This window comes from Seriola dumerili, unplaced genomic scaffold (assembly GCF_002260705.1).
Source record: "Seriola dumerili isolate Sdu_G_001 unplaced genomic scaffold, Sdu_1.0 BDQW01000533.1, whole genome shotgun sequence".
Lineage (NCBI taxonomy): Eukaryota > Metazoa > Chordata > Actinopteri > Carangiformes > Carangidae > Seriola > Seriola dumerili.
Window position 1 is genome coordinate 505,958 of NW_019174788.1, and position 18,429 is coordinate 524,386.

The following is an 18,429-nucleotide window of genomic DNA, read 5'->3' on the forward strand; positions in this document are numbered from 1 at the left end:
TTGTTTAGAGTATAAAAAGTACTTTTCGTGCTGTTCAATTATTATGCATATGAATATTTTATATCATAACTGATTCTGATTAACATGCAGGCTGCAATAATTGTTGATGGCCGAGGTGGAGTTGATTTTTACTTGGCAACTCTATAGTCTTACATGGTTTTCATCTGTTACAACAATCATATTTCACAAATTGATCACAGGTTTTGTCACTAAAGTCTTAAACTGGAGTGGAGTAAAAAGTACAGCATTTCCCTACAAAATGTGGTAAAGCAGAAGTCTAAAGTAACATACAGTGGTAATACTCAAATAAAGTTTTACTTTACACAATTGTATGTAAACATTTTAATGTTGTAGCTAGTTGAGGTAAAGCTAATTCTTAGTTCTTCACATGGGCCTACAGCTGACCAGTTTAACCTATGCTGGATGTGCCCTTTAACCATTGCTGTCAAATAAACATAGTGGGAAAAAGGTACAATATTCCTATGACTATCAATGGAAATACTTATTTAAAGTACAAGTTACCCAAAAATATACTTACATGTATAAATGTATTAGTAGTCTGCTTTCCTTTACTATATCTAAAGACTACTCACAAGTAATAATTTTACATAAAACATCATTATCAATAATTAGTATCAGTTTTTTTTATTAAAATTGTCTAGACAAACATAGATATTTTCAAATTCCTAAATTGTTAGTGATGTTGGAGCTAGGAATTATGGAATAGCAATATCCTCTTGATTTTTCAGAATGGATGTTGCTGTGATTGATGAGATAAAGAAAAAAAAGGAAAAGAACTAATAAAAGCATTTTTATTGAGGAGAGAATTCAGCAGTCACCCACACTTTTCCCCATAAGTAGCCCCCTACAAGTATTTTTTAAATCATATGACAATAAGGGTGGTCATAACAGAGGCGTTTATGGGCCTTCTTAATTTGGGACCTCCTTTCTTTTTACATGTATTTCACTATACACACAATCACTGGAAGTCACATGATAGTTTGTTGTCTTAGCAGGTCTCCTGATGACAAATGATGAATAAACCACAGAAGTCTCCTCTCCCTGCAGTAAGAAGTAAGAAATTTCATTATCTCAAGAAAAAACATACACGCTGGTTCTTTGCTGCATGGTAAATAGTATTAGGTTATGCCATCATCATCATTACCATCATCATCATATAACACTTACCCTGCCCTCAATGCCACAGCCAGATGCACGATCAGAAATATCTTAAGAGACACAGAAAGAGAAACAGAGCCAACTGGGTCATGTAAACTTGCCAAGCCCAGGCCCCTGAAACATCTACTTCAACCTTTTGCCGTTGTGCAATAAGTGTTTGAAGGCAGCAGACCACTGAACAAGCAATAAACAGGAAGTCTCAATAAGATAAAAAAGCAGTGTAGCCTACCTGCTCGTGATCTTGATCTTAAGTAGAAAATTAAAAGTGCCATTAAAATAAGACACACAAGGGCTGCTGATGTTCCATAAATAACTGGCGTCAGATATTCAAGCTTTGTATGTATATCTGAAAGACCAAAAATAAAAGAGCTGATATTCCTTTCACTCAGATCACAAACTCCTTACAGAGAGAGAGACAGTAAAACACCCACCTGTTGTTTTGTTTAAAGCATTTGATGGTGTGTGAGTGCTGTTACTTCTAGTTATTTGTAGATCAAAGATCCGCTTTGCACTGCAATTTAAAGACCCATACAGCTCTACTCGCACTGATATCATCCTTGTGCCTGTCTCCTTATTTGATATGTTGTTAGACTTGTTGTGACTGAATTCCAAATCACATATCAAAGCACAAGAAACAGATGAATTCTCAATTTGGTGCACTGCAATTTGGCAAAGAAAATAAAAATAAAAATACAAGTCAAACCAGTTAATATTGACATAAGACAATGTATGTGTGTGCTATTTTCATACCTGTAACTACACACAAGTTGATGGTCAGTAACTTCTGTCTGTGTCCATCACATCCACTAATCCAGCAGGTATATTTCCCTGCATTTGCTTTTTCAACATTTACAATGTGTATAGACTTGTTGGAAGTCACAAAGTCAATTTTCGATCTCACTGCCGAGATCCTGGGAGCCGTCGCGTCACTTGCTTCAAAAGTCCATTTTAAGTCAGTAAATTCACCCGGACATGCATGTGTAAAACTGTTCCCTGCAGTCACATAAAATGTCTCATGAATTTCATCCAGAATTGCTGAAAAAAAAGGTAAAGGGCTTTGAGGATGACGATCAGCTTTGGCAAATGATTTAAGAAATGTACATGACAGAATAAACACAGTAGGTTGGTATCTCAGATAAATTCTGGCTTAGGAGAAGAAATTCTGACAATTATATTAAATCAAACCTTTCTTGACTCTGATGACTGCGGACTTTTCACATTTGCCTTGATAACAGTTTTCACACCAGTACAGGCCTTGATCTTCCTCTCCAAAATGATTGATCATAAAGGCAGCATTGTTAGTAATACTCCCTCTGGGACGAGATGCATGATGCAATGCTAGCCCTGTCTTATCTTGAGAAAATATCCTGATTTCATGACTATGTTCATTCTTCTTGTAAAACCATCTGAAAGAGTTTGATTCACTCTTTTGTTGACAAGGTATCACAGCTTGACATCCCAGCAGGAATTGAAGGTTGTATCTGCCTGCTGAAATATCAGTTTTCAGTTACAACTCTAGAAGCTTTAAAAAATTAAAAATACAAATAATGTATTGTCAGACAACAGTATGATCATATTAATGATTTATTCAGTTACTCACTGTTTTCTGAGGAAAAGGTGGATGAGTTCCAAATGATCAGTAGAAAAATTAAGACTTTTTGCATCATGGTTGAGACACTCTCATTTCTTCAGAAAAAAATAGTGAACAAACAAAACCTCGCCCTCTGTGGTTATACTATGTCTTCTCTTTTAAACATAGAACAGTGACTGTGTCGCATCAGAAGGTTTTAGATTGAGTGTAAAGACTAAATTCATGTTGACACATCGGAAGTGGTCCAACAGACAATGCAGAGGAAATTTACCGTGGCTCTCACCCACACTGTTTTTCTGAACGTGTGGCATTTATGCTCCTTTTCACATTAGCATAGGTGTTAAGATTGAGTATGTGCACCAGTAACAAGTATAATTTCTCTTTTAAAGCACTCACTGCTGACTATGCTGTTTATGCATTCTAATTCATATTGTTTATTCATCTGAGATTTGTGAATTACAACTGCCATGATTTATCTTAACTGGAGTTTCTTGCCATGACCATATTACTGTACTTCATAATATGTACTGTAAGTATGTAATCTGAACACTTCTTCTAACACTTGTAACACCATAACATGCCTAACTAGCACTTCCTATGCACTTTCAGTGCACTTCTGATCATCTTGCAATAGTGCTTAGTACGGACCGTCTACTGCATTGTCCCTCGCTTGTAAGTCACTCCGGCTAAAAGCTTTTGCCAAATCAGTAAATGTAAATGTAAATGCAAAATGTAGGTTTATATAAATATTTAGAAAGTCTAAGGATTATTTAGGTTCACAGAAAACGGCATGTTTGGAAAGTGAAACAATGGAAACACTTACATGACATGAACAACTGTCATGAGTCAGGTGTGGGTGTGAGTCACATAAGCACAAGCTTACCAATGCTGAGCCCTTTAACATTTTAATGTTCTGATTTTGATTTTTTGCACATTCTTTAATCTGGACAACTCTTAACATGATAGCCTTTAATTTGAGCTTTGTACTTGTCTCTTCCTGTAAACTTTTATCCAATTTTTTTTCAATATATTCAGTTTATTAGGTAGCCCACATCGAGCTAAAACTAATGCAGTCTAAGTTTTTAGTGATCAGTTGTTTTAGAGAGTTGTTGATTTTGTATTGTCATTTGCAAAACAAACAGGCTGCAAAGAGACATTATACACAATGTGGCAAATGGTGAAGCTAGTGTGCAGGTCTCCAGTGTGAACTCTGGATGGGGTCAGGAATTCATGTCTGCAGGCAGGTGCGAGGTCAAGTGACAGGCAAAGGTAAGACAACTGGCAGGAGAGGAAGAGCAGCGTCTGAAATGATGACAGATTTTAGTGAACAGATAAACTAGATATATTAATTTATTTCTCAATCAAGTGTTGATAAGTATTGAAAGCTTTTCATAAAAATGTCAATGAAGAACAAGAACACTAATGGGTAAATTATAGTACCTCTAATATAGGCTACGGTAAAGAAGTAGTGTTGACCATAGCCAGTAAGAGAAAATTTGGGTGAACAGCAGTTATTTTTGTTTGAAAGAATTATTTGAAAAGTAAATTAACCAACTGGCCAGTGTGTGAAGAGGTTTTGATTGTATTTTAAAAATTGAAAATAACTATTCTACTTTTTTTTATACTTTTGTATAGACTTCTTTAGAAAAAAGCAGTAAAGTGTTGCTGTTTTTCTGGTTTCACAAATCTGAAATTGTGTGTAAAGATTATCTGGTCTCTCTGGGATACTTTAGTCCACATTTGACCACCCTAAGTAGGCTATAGTGGTTTTTAATCTGTACGTGGTCCAATGCGGACTAGGTATGAAAATCAGTGTAGTTTACCTTTTTTGCATTTCTTCCAATAAAACAAAGTTTCCCAAATTTGAAAGTGTGTTTCAGACAGCGATAAGAGGCTTTACGTAAAATGTCTAATACGTTTTCACGACAGTAAGAGGTGCAAAACACGGAGTTAAGTTTCCCTTAACTTTCATTTAACTTTTCCTTAACTTTCCCTTAACTTTCCGAATCGGAAGCTACGAATCGGAAGCGACTTGCAGTGTCGTATTTCCAAGCACGTCACATTTTGTTTCGTACAGAGGCTTCCTCCTGCACCGAGGCACACGGGCATCGTCGGGATGGAGTTAACTGAAGCTTTCGTAATATTTCAGTTGGGCTGGCCTCGCATGCATCACTTGTTCGCTCTCCTTTGTGTTTTCGCCGTTGTGTATAAATTAACTGTCTTGATCGCCAAAAGAAAGGCTACGTTTCGAAGCATTGAAGCTTTTCCAGGACCACCGGGACACTGGCTCTTTGGACATGTTTTGCAGGTAACTCAGTCACGAGCTTTCAGCAGCGTAGCAACAACTTCAGCTTTGTGTAACTGTTTCGCATCCTGCACGATGCCAGTTGTTTGCATGACATTTATGAGCACAGTAGCAATGGTGGAGTGTAACCAGCTCTTTTGTTGCAAACAGTTTTATTAAGTATTATTTAAGATATTTCCACTCATACTTCTACTCCACTGTTAATGTATAGTATTATATTTATGTTATTTATAATACTCCATTATATTTATCTGACAGCTGTAAATACTTTGTAGATACATAGTTTACATATTATTAGCCTTTTGGCTAAATCTGACACATTTACATCAAATTTATATAAGAATACCACTTTCTAATAAGGCATATTTATTAAGGGGTTTACAAATTGTAATCAGTCTTGATTATGTATGTATTATGTATGTATCTCATCTCACTGCAGAACAGAGAGGTTTAGGAGATCCTTTGTTCTGTATAATAAATTCTTTTACTTTTGATACTTAGATACATTTTGGTAATAACAATTATTCACTTCAGTGAATTAAAGAATATATACAATGTGGCATTACTACTTTTACCTCTAAATATTTTTGCTGTCACTACATATTAGAGACACAACTGGTAAATGTCATGGTTTAAACCAGTGGTTCTCAAAGTGGGGGTCCTTGATGGGTACCTTGGGGCCCACAGTAAAAAGGGGAATAACTTATTTTCACAATAATTCCATCCATAAGTAACACAATGACAGGATATATGACTATATTGGTCATGGATTTCAAATACTTTCTGTAATAAAATAAGTAAAAGCTAAAATCTTAACAGATGGGGATTCTGTGATTAAAAAGTTAGCAAATGGGGGTCTGTGGTCTAATTTTTGTCAGTTCAGGGGTCATTGATGTGAAAAAGTTAGAGAACTACTGGTTTTAATCAAATAAAAAGATTAAAGGACTTGCAAACCGTGCAGGCTACATGACTGAACATTAGAAACACACAGTTGGTAAACATCATGGTTTAAGTAAATAATCAGATTGTCCTCTTCAGTGAATCATTCACAAACTATGCTGGTTACATGACTGAAAAATTTCACCAAGCATCTGTGTTTTCATTTTTCTTTCAGTTTAAACAAGATGGGAAAGACTTTGAGAAGATAGTGAACTGGGGTCAAGAGTACCCATATGCTTTCCCACTGTGGTTTGGTCCCTTTGTTTGTTTCCTCAACATTCACCATCCAGATTATGTAAAAACCATACTGACATCAACAGGTGTGTGAGCTGTTGTTATATTTATCTTGACTGAACTGATGATAACTGTGTAGTCAAATGTGGTTTATATTATCTTTCACAACCAAAGGTCAATGTAACAAAGATTTTTATGTGTTTTTTTCCTCACAGAACCAAAAGATGATTTGGCATATAGGTTTATTGAGTCTTGGATTGGTGAGACTGCTTTGCCTTTCTCCTGCAGCATATCGTGTCTTATTACAGATTTGGCTGTTCACTCACACACATACTGTGTCATTTTGTCTTAAGGGGATGGTTTATTGGTATCTAAAGGTCAGAAGTGGTTTCGTCACAGACGGCTCCTGACACCAGGTTTCCACTATGATGTTTTGAAAGCATACGTAAAATTGATGTCAGATTCCGCTAAAACTATGTTGGTATGTACATTACAGTTTATTTGTGTAAATCACAATTCTTAATAGTTAAAGGAGAATCAACGTGGTGAAGTAACAATTAAAACATAACAAGGCATGGCTGTCTAGATGACATATTTTCTGTTACAGCTTGTGCGGATAATAACTGTGTTGGAGTTTTTCCATATCCTGCAGAGATGTCACATCTGTTCTCTCACTGTTGCCAGGACAAATGGGAAAGTTATGCAACCACCAATGAGTCCTTTGAATTGTTTGAACACGTGAGTCTCATGACACTGGACAGCATCTTGAAGTGTGCATTCAGCTACAGCAGCAACTGTCAGACTGAGAGGTGAGTCCATAAAAACTTTCCTAGCACCATTCGGAGTTTCATTTCCGAGTTCACAGTTGTTTATTGCTTTAACCGCATTAATCATGAGTGGAGGAAATGTAGCTTTTGATGTTGGCCTGCATTTCATTTCAGTGGAACAAATACATACATCAAAGCAGTGTATGAACTCAGTGATCTGATTAACCTGCGGTTCAGGACATTTCCATACCACAACGACCTCATTTTCTACCTCAGCCCACATGGCTTTAGATACAGGAAAGTGTGCAGGGTGGCTCACAGTCATACAGGTAAGCTCTGCACACAAAAATTGATTAATGACAATCTGAAAATGTTGTAGTGTAGTAGATGTAGATCTGTAAATGTTTTTAGTATAGTATGCCTATTTCTAGAGTCTGCAAATACTCATCCGTTATCTCATCTTTTGAAGAGGAGGTTATAAGAAAGAGGAAAGAAGCACTAAAGCAAGAGAAGGAGCTGGACAACATACCGGCCAAGAGAAACTTGGACTTTCTGGACATTCTTCTTTTTGCAAGAGTATGTTATGTAATATTGGCTCCAACCTCTGACTTTTCAAAATTGAACTTTTTTTCTCAGTGTATTGACATTGACAGTGTTGGAGGAGTGGGAGGTCACTTTTGAAATGTAATAGGTCACAGATTACTCATTACCCTGTTACAAAATGTTTTTATTACTTCATCAAAGTAATGTAACTTACATTTTATTACTTTTTGATTACTTTTCAGTACCATTAATTTAATCTGTTGGTACCCTGTAGACATTTCAGAACCTAATGACCATCTCCAAGTTAATATTTAATGAAAACACAATACTGAATTAAGTTAGTGAGTGTTATTAGATCTTATACCTATCACCTACCAGAAATCACATTGTCCACAGATATATCAACATTTTGATTAGTAACTGAATTTTAATTAAATTTTTTTTTTTACAGATTACAATTACATATATTTTGTAAGTAGTTACTCCCCAACATTGGACATTGGAAACAAACTGAATAAAGTGTACTTGTACTGTACACCAACTGTGAAAACATGAAGTTACAAGTTAGAGGAATTAATTGAAAATGATTATTTAGAATAACTTTAAACTAATAGTAATAGAGGGAGGTTTGATGTGCAGCCAGGGTTTAAAACACCACACCAACAATTAAAACAGTGGTTATAACCACACATAAATATATGAAAATAAAAAAGGACAAAAACATTTGAAAACAGTAAGTCATGTATAAAACCTGAGACCATATTAGAGGTGGTTTAGCATAACATACACATATTATGTATAAGTGGCAAAACCATAGTGTAAAAGGAAACGGAGAAGGCTGCTTTTAATGTGCAGAAGCCTCATGTTCAGCATAGCAACCACTGATACAAAGGCAACAGTCCTCTTATAAGGCACTCTTAAGCAGTGGCCTGAAGGCAAATTCTTTATGCAGGTGCTAACAAGACAATCTAGGACAGTGCTGGCCTTCCGAAGGATCTGCTTGATGTAAATATCCCTGAGCCGCCAGGACATTACTCACCTCAACTTTTGTTGCTGGCATACAAGCTTATGCATGGTAATACTTTCTTACAGACACAAAGATAAGATAGCTTCATCAAATGACAATTGAATACAGTCAACATAGCAGGGCATACATAAAAAATCAAATTTTTGCAAAGAAGAAAAGAAGTGTATGCTTTTTTTAAATGTAGTGTTTCTGTTCATTTCAAAACAGATTTCAAAAGAACAGAGCTCTAATTTATGTAATGCTCCACCAGTTTGTGTTTCTCTTCTTAAATATCAGTCGCTGTGGAGGCAGACAAAAGTGAAAGGTTCCTCTCTCAAATAAAAGTTCATAGCTTCAAGGGTCATGAACTCTTATCACACCACTTATCCACTCTGTGATGCTAGGGTAATACACAACAAACTACTGTATCAAAATACATAGCATTACGTTAATGAATATCTTCTGTTTAAACACGCACTGTGGTTTTGGCCTGTCAGCTGCCCTTATTTCCTGTTGTACCTATTAATCTCCTAGCACACATCCTTTGTCACTACTAATTCCATCTTTGACCTAGTGAAGGGGTATATAGTCATGTTCTATCTACATGACTTCCAGTACCCAAGATCAACCTGACTGCGATAACCTTTGTTGTCTGTTTTATGTGTTTTCCTTATGGTTTAATTGTAACATACAGTACTTGTTTTAAAAAGTGCTTGACAAATTAAGTAGGTAGTAGGTACTTGAATGGCTAGTGTTTATTTTTTATATTTTTGCCTTTTATCTCACCTTCAGGATGAGAAACAGCAGGGTTTGTCAGATGAAGATCTACGAGCAGAAGTGGACACCTTCATGTTCGAGGGCCATGACACCACAGCCAGCGGCATCTCTTTCATCCTCTACTGTCTTTCCTGCCACCCAGAACACCAGAAGATTTGCAGGGATGAGATCATTGAGGCCCTACATGGCAAGGACACCATGGAGTGGTAGGCTTGTGCCTCGAAAAAACTGGCACATGTAGTGCAAGTCAGTGTCACTCTGTGCTGGTTTCAATGAGCTTTAGGCTGTTGCTTTATTGTGTATTGATCTAACACTGTGTGTATGTCTTATTTTTTTTTTTTTTTTTAGGGAGGATCTTAATAAAATTCCATACACTACAATGTGCATAAAAGAATCCCTCCGTCTTTACCCTCCCGTACCAGGAATGTCCAGAAAACTCACCAAACCCATGACCTTTTTTGATGGAAGGACTGTGCCTGAAGGTCTGTGGTGCATGAGAAAGTGACAATGTCTTAGTTAATGTTTTTGGAAAGTTAATATAGATAAGATAGCAAACTGTTACATACATAATAACTTTTACCCTGCTAGTAAAAGCTAAACTATTAACTTGTATTGGTTTTGTTTTCCACAGTGGACCCTAGTTTTTGTTTTGCAAAGTCAGCCTTTCACAACATAAAGCACATATTAACACTTTGATCTACATTTTCCCCTTTTTGTTTCCACGTAATTAGATTTAAGGTCATAGACTTTGTCTCAAAGTTCTGTGGGTCGGACCAATGTTTGGCTACATAGCAAAAACACAGGTCAATAGTGACTGACCCAGGGGTTAAATGGTAGAAGCAGCTTGCTCGCACTTGAATATATTGAAGTTTGTTCTGTTTTTTGTTGGTAGGTTGTCATGTTGGAACAACTGTGTTTGGGATTCACAGGAATGCAGCCGTTTGGGAAAACCCTGATGTAAGTCAAGATGATTTTATTCTGAGCAAATCTTTGTGAAGTGAAAGCTCACCTGTGCCCACTCCCTAAATGTTGTGCAATATTAAGAGAATCAGTGGTAAAAGTAAAATTATGATCCCTCTTTGCTGTGCCGGCCCACACCCTGCTTCTACATAAAATGTGTCAAATAATAGATGTGGAAAAATCATCAAAGTGGTGCTCAATTAAAGTGCCCTGGCTGGTTAACTGTCATACGCTGACTCCTGCGTGCTGTCATGGTTTATTCACTTACTATATCAGGTGTGTGAATAAGCATAAACTCAGATGAAGACTAGAAAATGTGTGATTTATTCCACACTGACTTTTGGTTTTTGTTTTTCCATCTTTTGTCATCAAAGGTCTTTGACCCACTGCGCTTCCTGCCAGAGAATGTTTCCAAAAGGTCACCTCATGCATTTGTGCCATTCTCAGCTGGGCCAAGGTTTGTCCACACCTGATACCGTGTGACTGTGTCAGTAAGAACTTGGCAGGGAGGTTCTCTCTTTACAGATTACTCACTTCATGCTGTTTACTCATTTATCTGACAAAGGTCTGCAGTATATGGATATGTAACCTGGCACCAGCCGTCTTTGATTAGGGATTAGTGTAACGAAGCATTGATCTCATGACAATGGAAAGCTTAGTATACCAGGATAACTTAACATTACAATGAGTCTGCAGTAAGTACCAACTTGTTCAAGCTTATTGCTAGTTCAAGCTTCTAGTTCACCAGTTGCACACACTGCATATGATTTAATTTAGCAAAGATTATTTTACAATGTATGACAAGATATGCTAAACACTCTCATGCTGTCGACTCTCATGACAACATGTTGCTTACCGCTCATGTTATTATTCAAAAGCATTTCATTCCTTATATTCTTCATATAGCTACATGATTCTATGTTTTCCTCCCTCAGAAACTGCATTGGTCAGAACTTTGCCATGAATGAGATGAAAGTGGTGATAGCCCTGACACTTAAGAGATATCATCTGATTGAGGACCCCGCTTGGAAACCCAAGATAATTCCTAGACTGGTGCTCCGCTCACTCAATGGCATCCACATTAAAATCAAGCCCGTAGAGCCACAAGTGTAAAGGGAAATAACTTTGGTGAATACTGGTGAAACTGGAAATTCCACTTCAATGAGGGAATCATTAAATTATCTTTAATTTCTAATATTTTAACTAAGCTTTTACACTAATATATAACTTAACAGATAATGATGAACTGTGGAGTATTTTGTGTATTGACTAAATATGCCTTTGGGGAATTAACTTGCTGAATAATAAGTTGATATTCTTTTTTTCTCTTTCTGTAACACTTTGTTGTGAGACATTTTTGAATATAGCGAAAAAGACCCTTCATTTTGGTTTGACATTTGCACTTACTGTAATCCGTTTGTAATAAATATCAAATGTTGAAAAAATATTTTCCTTTCATTTGTAAATACATTATCAATTTACTTTTTACCTGCCCTTTTTCGAAGTTCTTGATGAGTAGTGTGAAAGTTCAATTTTTGTTTCTATAAGCAGTACCTAAACATTAACAGGATTTACTGCCATTGTGTGAAGCTTCCTGCTTGACCTGCAACTGATTTGTTAAGTGTCCCATGAACTCATTTAAACCAGGTCCAATGTACTCCTGAGACATCTGTTAACCTGCATGATAAAGTCTTGGGAAGGTGTAGTATGCAACACAATAGGCTCTAAATACACTGGATCACCATTGTTCTCAGTCTATGCTGTTTGCTCATGAGCAAAGTACTTGCTCTAAGAGGACATTTCATCAGGTATAAATTTGGAATACAGACAGTTAATTTTAGACAAAGTTCAATGCAACATTAATTACTTACAGCTGAAAACACTGTTGAGTTTTGAGTCAAAAGTAATTCATTTTTTATTTACAGTCATATGATTACAAAATCCACAGGCCCACAAGGACAAAAAGTCACCAGCACAGTTTGTAAAAATGAAACACCTCGTCTTTCCTTGATCTCTGATCTTCAACCTTTTACTGATTTAAAGATCCCATGAAATGGCCACTTGAACATCATGGAAAACTGCTCTTTCTGGAACAGTGCATCTTTATGTATGACCACGTGCCTGTTCTTTAAACTCAACCCGCCTTTCATACATAACTACAAGCCCAGTTTACACCATGCCTCAAGGTCCAATATCCCACCTAACACCCTCTTTCAGAAAGGAAATAGAAATGTGTATCGTGGTGGCCTTGTGGTTACAATGCATTCTGTGCATTGTAACCACAGTGCCCTATGTGTGATTACAGCTAGGTACCTTTGTTGCAGGTCACTGCCTCTCTTGTCTACCGTCTAACTTTGAATAAAAGCAAAAAAGTAAATGTACCATTTCATGGGACCTTTACTTGACTTCGAGTACATGGTTAACTATGCATTTCTGTTCCTTTGTCTTCTTTTCCTCCTATGTCCGAGTTCGATTCAGGTAAACAAATTATGAATAGTATACGGTATAAACTGCACTCTACTCTGTTGCATGTGAAAGATGTTAACATGCTACATGACCATTAAATCTTCCTAAACCAAACACTTGTTTTCACTAACTTCTTATTTTGCAGCAAAATTGGTATTTGTTACTGTGCTGGAATCCATTCTAATCTGTTACTACTTAGTAACATTCCAATTAACAATCAAATGTAAAAAAAAACTGTAAAATCCTAGTATTTACAATATACTGGTGCTGGAAAAAATAGGCAACAAACCATTTAAAACTCAATATACTGAGAAAACCTAAAGGACAAATTGACATGACCAACATATTGTTTGGAAAGGGCAATGGCTTTTATCTGCAGAAGAATCCAAATGAGTAACTAGAAGCTTGCAGCACCACTTTCATGTGATGCCACATATAGATTTTGGACAATGTTAGTGCAACAGGCCATGAACAATTGTACTTGCATGTTTCCAGCCAAGCCTCATTGAAAACTCTGACCTTTGCGCACTTGTCACCATCTAGTGGCTTGTAAGACAAATGCAAGAAACTTCAATCAGTGTCATATTGGTCTAAAACAGGTAATACAAATGTCTGAGTGTGCGAGACTAAAATTATGTCAAGTTTTCAAAATAAAAAGCAGCCCTGTGTTTTGATAGAGACTGACTTCATGTCTGGATTCTCTGACTTTCATGACTTCTCACAGTAAAATATCTCGTATAAAAGTACTTTTTAGCCATTTGTTTAATAGTATTATCAAAATATTGAAGGAGTGAAAAAAACTGTTGCAACGCGTTTAGTAGAAAAAAAAAATGTACATCCATTACATCAAAAACATAACTTGGTGACCCATCGTATCCATGTACTCTTTCACTCAGACAAGTATATTTAACGGCCAATGTGGTACTAAAATGCTCACTGCCAAGTCTGTTAATTTTGTTTGTAGTCAACAAGATTGAGCTGTTTTTGTGCCAAAATATCAACTGCTGACTTAGTAAGGTAGATGATATCTTCTGATACACCACAGGTTAATTGTGTGGTGCCTTTCTGATGACAATGAGTGACACAACAAATAAAAAAAAAAGTGAATGTATCCACCTCTGCCAGGTCACAGTCCCTGATGTATCTACCGGTAACCTGAGAGTCAGCAGCTTTATGAAACTGGTTAGATGAGTAGTGACGGGGTGGGTTTCTTGCCCGGCCAAGCTTCTTTGGCATACTTCTTTTTGCGTGGCTCGTTGTGGGTCTCTGGTAGATAGGGGGCTGTGACAGGTGTGGGGTTGAGGGTGACAGGGGGCTGGGGAGCCTCTGGGGCCAGGTCCACCTCTGGTGCTGGATTAGGGAAGGGCAGAGGAAGCCCTCCCTGCATGGCAGCACCTCCTGGAGCTCCAGTTGGCTGGTTCTCATGACTGGTGGGAGGCAAGTCCCCATAAAGACCACCACCCAAGTTGTAGCCGTGGATACGTTTTGAAGTCAGTTCATCAAGACCCAGGGTGTTTTGGCCCTCTGATCTTCGTTTCTGCAGCAGGGGAGACAGAGTATTAACTTTGTACGTCACACATTTAGCCCGACGTTACACAGTTTCTACCTCTGCATGTCATACATCTGACCCACTGCAGACTACACAGGACCAGATATTAAATTTACCTAAATGCAACACATTATTTGAATAATAAAAATCTTAAATAACAAAACCAAATCTTACCTTGATAGGGATGACAGCAGTCTGCACCATATTTCTAAAGCGTCCCACTGAGGGGTCTATATCCTCTGTAAATATTTAAAACAGTGTTACAGTTGTTACATTTTCATTTACACTATATATTTACAGCATGACAGGCGGCTCCTCACTGTAAAATGCTTCCAATTAAATTAATTAAGCAAATAATTGAATATGTTTACAGTCTGTAAAAGTCTCTGCAAAAAGGCAGATTGGGAGAATATATTCAAACCAAGAGTAAACTTAAAAAGTAACAAGTTAAAATTAAAACTCATTTCCGTCTGAGTTACATGCTTTAAACCTTTACACAAGAAACAGGACTAATGTTCTACATAATAGTTTGTATTGGCACTGTTAGTAAAAACAACAGAGTTGTATAAGTTTCTTGTGTTACTTCAGTATCACGGACACTTTGATTTGTACCTGGGTTAATGATAGAGTCTTCCTCGCTAAAAGTAACTCTGGAGTTCCTCCGTTTCCTCTTAGGCCTTTGGATTTCCAGGTTGCCCTCTTCGATGGTCAAGAGGGAGATGCGCTTGTTGTGAGCTGTGTTGAACTCTGTCAGGTTCTGTCATTTTTTCAAGTGAACATAACTACTCATTAATACAGAGGTAACAGGCATAAACAGGTCATTTAATCATTACCTCTTACTTTAAAATTATGTTTCTCAAATTTTGGACAACAAAATGCTCCATTAACATCTATAAAGTAACTTTAAAGGACTAAAATGTATTTTAAACATTATGCTGCATCTATTAGCAGTCTACCTAAAGCAGCAATCCGTGGTATATTGTTATTATCAAGAAACTAAATGTACCTCTAATTCTGTTTCTTCTTCTGGAAGCCCAAGCAGTCCTTTCAGCTCCTCATCCTCTCCTGTCTTACTGTCCCCTGTACCAGCAGTGCCTTGGGTTTGGGGTTTCTCTCTGATGGTGTAGGTCCGTGTTGAGGCCCCAAAAGATATTGTAGAGTCTATGGGAACCTGCTGAGGCTTGTGTGCCTCCAAACGGATGTGTCCAAGGAAAGTACCATGTGCTAAAACGGTGACAATCAAATAAGAAGGTTTGCGTGTGTTAGGAGAAACTATTTTTAGTTTTCGAATGTTATCTCATTATGGAAATAAATCAAATGTGATTACAAAATACTTAGTAATGTTTCCATGTGATTATACAAAGGCAGGTGTGAAGCAACTAAAAGAAAGAAGGCCAGGTCAAAGCTTTTAAATTTAACTGAAATCAGGCAGGATGACATCTCTTCAAGAAAAAATATTGTATCAGGGCTGAAACTAATGATTATTTTTATCATTAACTGACCAGCAAATTTTTGTCTCGATTAATCGTTTTGGCTATACACGCCAGAAGTGAAATACTCAAGTTTCAAGTGTCCAAACCCCAAAGATATTATATTTACAAATATATTAAACAAAAATGCTTAGCATTAACAAGCTGGAACCAGATGTTTGTCATTTTCACTTTCTAATCGATTGTCAATATAGTTGCCGTGTCCTGACTTATCGATTACTCAATGAATGGTTTCAGCTGTAACGTGTATTGCCTGTACATAATTTGGCATAGCATGTATGTCAAACCTTTCCAGACAATGGCTCTGAATATTAAATGAGTATATGTATGAATGTGAATGGTGTCTTACTGCTGTTGAGGTCTATGAGAAAGACCCTTTTCAGGTGTTTGTGGTAGACCAGGGCAGCGTGGACACGTGAACATGACTGGTGGTCGATGGTGAAGTCACACCAGTCTGGGTTCCTCCCAAACAGGTAGTACTTCTTCTCATCTATGATCAGTTTCTACAGGGACAGAGTTTCAGTGTCAGTGTCATTAACAAGAGCTGGTGAAAAAGTCTGTAAACAGTCTGCAATGAATCTGTGCCTCTGAGCCATAACTCAACAGTGATGCTTCCCACTGCAAAGCTTAAATCTCAGGGCTAATGCTGCTCTCGCACCGTTTGAAGCCATGCAGCCATACAAAATCCCAGTGTGCAACACATCTGGGACAAGGTGGGCTGTCAGGCTTGTATCTGGTGCATTGAACTAATTTATTATAGGCCATTACATGCTTTAACACGAGTATGCAATAACTTGAGCTGATGGCAAAGCTTCCAGTTACCTCTATCAGTTTGTCTCCCTTCATCACGTCTAGATGGAGCCCTGGGGGCGGCTTGCCTGCCCTGAGAGCAAACAGTTAGTGATCAGTTTAGGCATTTAAACAATCAACATTACGGGCGTGTATGCAATGTTTATCATTACAAAGGATAAATTGACAACTTAGCTTTGATACTCTGGTTGTGCTGAGATTAATTCGTAAAAACAAGTGCTGCAACCTCTTCAGCTAGCATGGAAACGTTAAGAGTGGTTGCCATCTATTGCAAGAGCAATACTATCACAGATCAAGACAAAGGCTAAGAGATGATAAAATGTCCTGCTTTAATAGATGAAAGCGTTCTGTGCATATCTGACATTCTTCCAATTAAACACATGAAGCATCCTCTTGCAGAGAAAAACACCCAACGCCATTTGTGGATAAACGCCGACGTTAACGTGTTAGCCTGTTAGCTTACTTAGATGCTAACGTTAGCTATAGTACCAACAAGCTTCTCTCTGAGTAAAGTTATGATATTGAAATGCCTGAACGTTGATTTGCTCATTTGCAACTGGCATTGCGCTACAAACAAACCGTTACAACTTTAGCATGTGCATTTTCTCACCATGATGGACAATCAAAAGGAGGGGGACTGTCTCTGCTTATTTTAGTCGCCATCTTGCCTCATCTTCTCAAGGCCGAGCTGCATGATGGGTAAACGTCAGCGTGGGGTGATGGGAGTTGAAGTTTTGCATTCCTTAAACGATTTATATCCAAATAAGGCTAAATTAGACACAATTTAATGAGTTATATTATCATTTTGTCCTTAACGCGAGACGAAGCAGAAATGTCATGTTCATTGTGTTAATATTAAGTGAGGGAAATTACAGTGACCAAGAACAAATCAGAATTCCCCCAAGGACCACTAGAGGCTCTCAGAACCCTAATTTCTGACTCAAAAAAACTGTGTAAAAAAAAAAAGAAAAAAAGATGGTTTTTAAAATGCACCTGATTCCTGCTGCGGTGAAGGGCTAGTGGCCTGAGAACCTGAACACCGCAGGTTTCTCAGAAGTTTATATTTGTTGCATGAGCCATTCACCTAATGAGATGTGCTCTGACTCTGGTTACTGAGAATAGCTTACTTCCATCCATTCTCTAAATATGTCAAAGTTTGACATGGCATACCACTCTGGATCATGGAAAAGGGGGGAGACACCTCAAGAATTCCAAACAGCATCTTTGTGGCTGTTGCTGGGTTAACTCAGAAAGCGGTGTGAGTTTTGAGAGATGCAGTGAGGGGCAGCCGCGTCAAGTCACAGAGACGAGAGGATGCTTAGTCTATTCTAGTGCAGATCAACAGAAGGAAGTGAAGGTGCACTCTTTCTTTCTACCATTTATAGTAAGTAGTTTGAGTAGATGGAGAGTACATTTGCTGTGTGAAGGATGTGTCATAGGCTTTTGATGCTTTGAGATACATTTACTAAAATTACAAATACGCTAAAATTAAATTTTTATAGAGCTCATGGCTGAGTGGAACATTTCAGTACTTCCTATCAAGTATCAAGCATTAATTCTGTGTTTTGGCATCATTGCTGTGTGACAGAGCTGGGGAGATTTTCTATTCAGTCCTGTGCAATCTGTCCACATGGTTGCTACGTGATACAAAAACTTTGTGTTTGGCCAGACCAGCAACTTGTCCATCTGCTTGGCATACAGAAACAACATGAGGGGGATTTGGGTCTTTTAGACCTTGTAACAATGTTGAAAGAGAATTGATTTTGTGTATTTGAGAATGGAGTGCACATTGCACTATTTGCAGCTCCCACAC

The 18,429-nt window shown here is 37.5% G+C and overlaps 3 protein-coding genes across 5 annotated transcripts; 1 reads left to right on the plus strand and 2 right to left on the minus strand.

The window, feature by feature from the left end:
• Positions 1-842: 842 nt before the first annotated feature.
• Positions 843-2,918, minus strand: LOC111235808. Of its 3 annotated transcripts, XM_022764365.1 has the most exons (7): positions 2,780-2,918; positions 2,365-2,667; positions 1,930-2,214; positions 1,611-1,838; positions 1,409-1,525; positions 1,189-1,229; positions 843-1,062 (listed from the first exon to the last, which is right to left on the minus strand). In XM_022764365.1, exons 1-7 carry the CDS (start codon positions 2,844-2,846, stop codon positions 931-933), a joined length of 1,173 nt encoding a protein of 390 aa, XP_022620086.1. In that variant the 5' UTR covers positions 2,847-2,918; the 3' UTR covers positions 843-930. The 3 variants fall into 3 exon arrangements, with proteins under 3 accessions (XP_022620086.1, XP_022620087.1, XP_022620088.1); XM_022764366.1 differs by lacking the exon at positions 1,611-1,838; XM_022764367.1 differs by lacking the exons at positions 1,409-1,525; positions 1,611-1,838.
• A 1,914-nt stretch (positions 2,919-4,832) lies between these two features.
• LOC111235713 (cytochrome P450 4B1) lies at positions 4,833-11,748 on the plus strand. The gene is made up of 12 exons (XM_022764224.1): positions 4,833-5,078; positions 6,190-6,334; positions 6,464-6,508; positions 6,602-6,729; positions 6,933-7,057; positions 7,190-7,344; positions 7,485-7,591; positions 9,357-9,547; positions 9,690-9,823; positions 10,234-10,298; positions 10,676-10,758; positions 11,237-11,748. The coding sequence occupies exons 1-12, from the start codon at positions 4,887-4,889 to the stop codon at positions 11,412-11,414; spliced, it is 1,548 nt and encodes a 515-aa protein (XP_022619945.1). The 5' UTR covers positions 4,833-4,886; the 3' UTR covers positions 11,415-11,748.
• Positions 11,749-11,839: 91 nt separating this feature from the next.
• On the minus strand, positions 11,840-17,315 carry ppp1r8 (protein phosphatase 1 regulatory subunit 8). The gene is made up of 7 exons (XM_022764225.1): positions 17,227-17,315; positions 16,629-16,689; positions 16,156-16,309; positions 15,323-15,540; positions 14,929-15,073; positions 14,491-14,555; positions 11,840-14,304 (listed from the first exon to the last, which is right to left on the minus strand). Exons 1-7 carry the CDS (start codon positions 17,277-17,279, stop codon positions 13,951-13,953), a joined length of 1,050 nt encoding a protein of 349 aa, XP_022619946.1. The 5' UTR covers positions 17,280-17,315; the 3' UTR covers positions 11,840-13,950.
• Positions 17,316-18,429: the final 1,114 nt, after the last annotated feature.

Coding starts and splice junctions, on each gene's coding strand:
- LOC111235713 (XM_022764224.1), top strand. CDS start 4,887: ATGGAGTTAACTGAAGCTTTCGTAATATTTCAGTTGGGCTGGCCTCGC. Junction 6,509..6,601: donor GTTTATTGAGTCTTGGATTG/GTGAGACTGCTT, acceptor TTTTGTCTTAAG/GGGATGGTTTATTGGTATCT. Junction 7,058..7,189: donor AGCAACTGTCAGACTGAGAG/GTGAGTCCATAA, acceptor ATTTCATTTCAG/TGGAACAAATACATACATCA.
- LOC111235808 (XM_022764365.1), bottom strand. CDS start 2,846: ATGATGCAAAAAGTCTTAATTTTTCTACTGATCATTTGGAACTCATCC. Junction 1,839..1,929: donor CAACTTGTGTGTAGTTACAG/GTATGAAAATAG, acceptor GCCAAATTGCAG/TGCACCAAATTGAGAATTCA. Junction 1,230..1,408: donor AAGATCAAGATCACGAGCAG/GTAGGCTACACT, acceptor GTGTCTCTTAAG/ATATTTCTGATCGTGCATCT.
- ppp1r8 (XM_022764225.1), bottom strand. CDS start 17,279: ATGGCGACTAAAATAAGCAGAGACAGTCCCCCTCCTTTTGATTGTCCA. Junction 16,310..16,628: donor AGGGAGACAAACTGATAGAG/GTAACTGGAAGC, acceptor CTGTCCCTGTAG/AAACTGATCATAGATGAGAA. Junction 15,074..15,322: donor AAGAAGAAACAGAATTAGAG/GTACATTTAGTT, acceptor AAAAAATGACAG/AACCTGACAGAGTTCAACAC.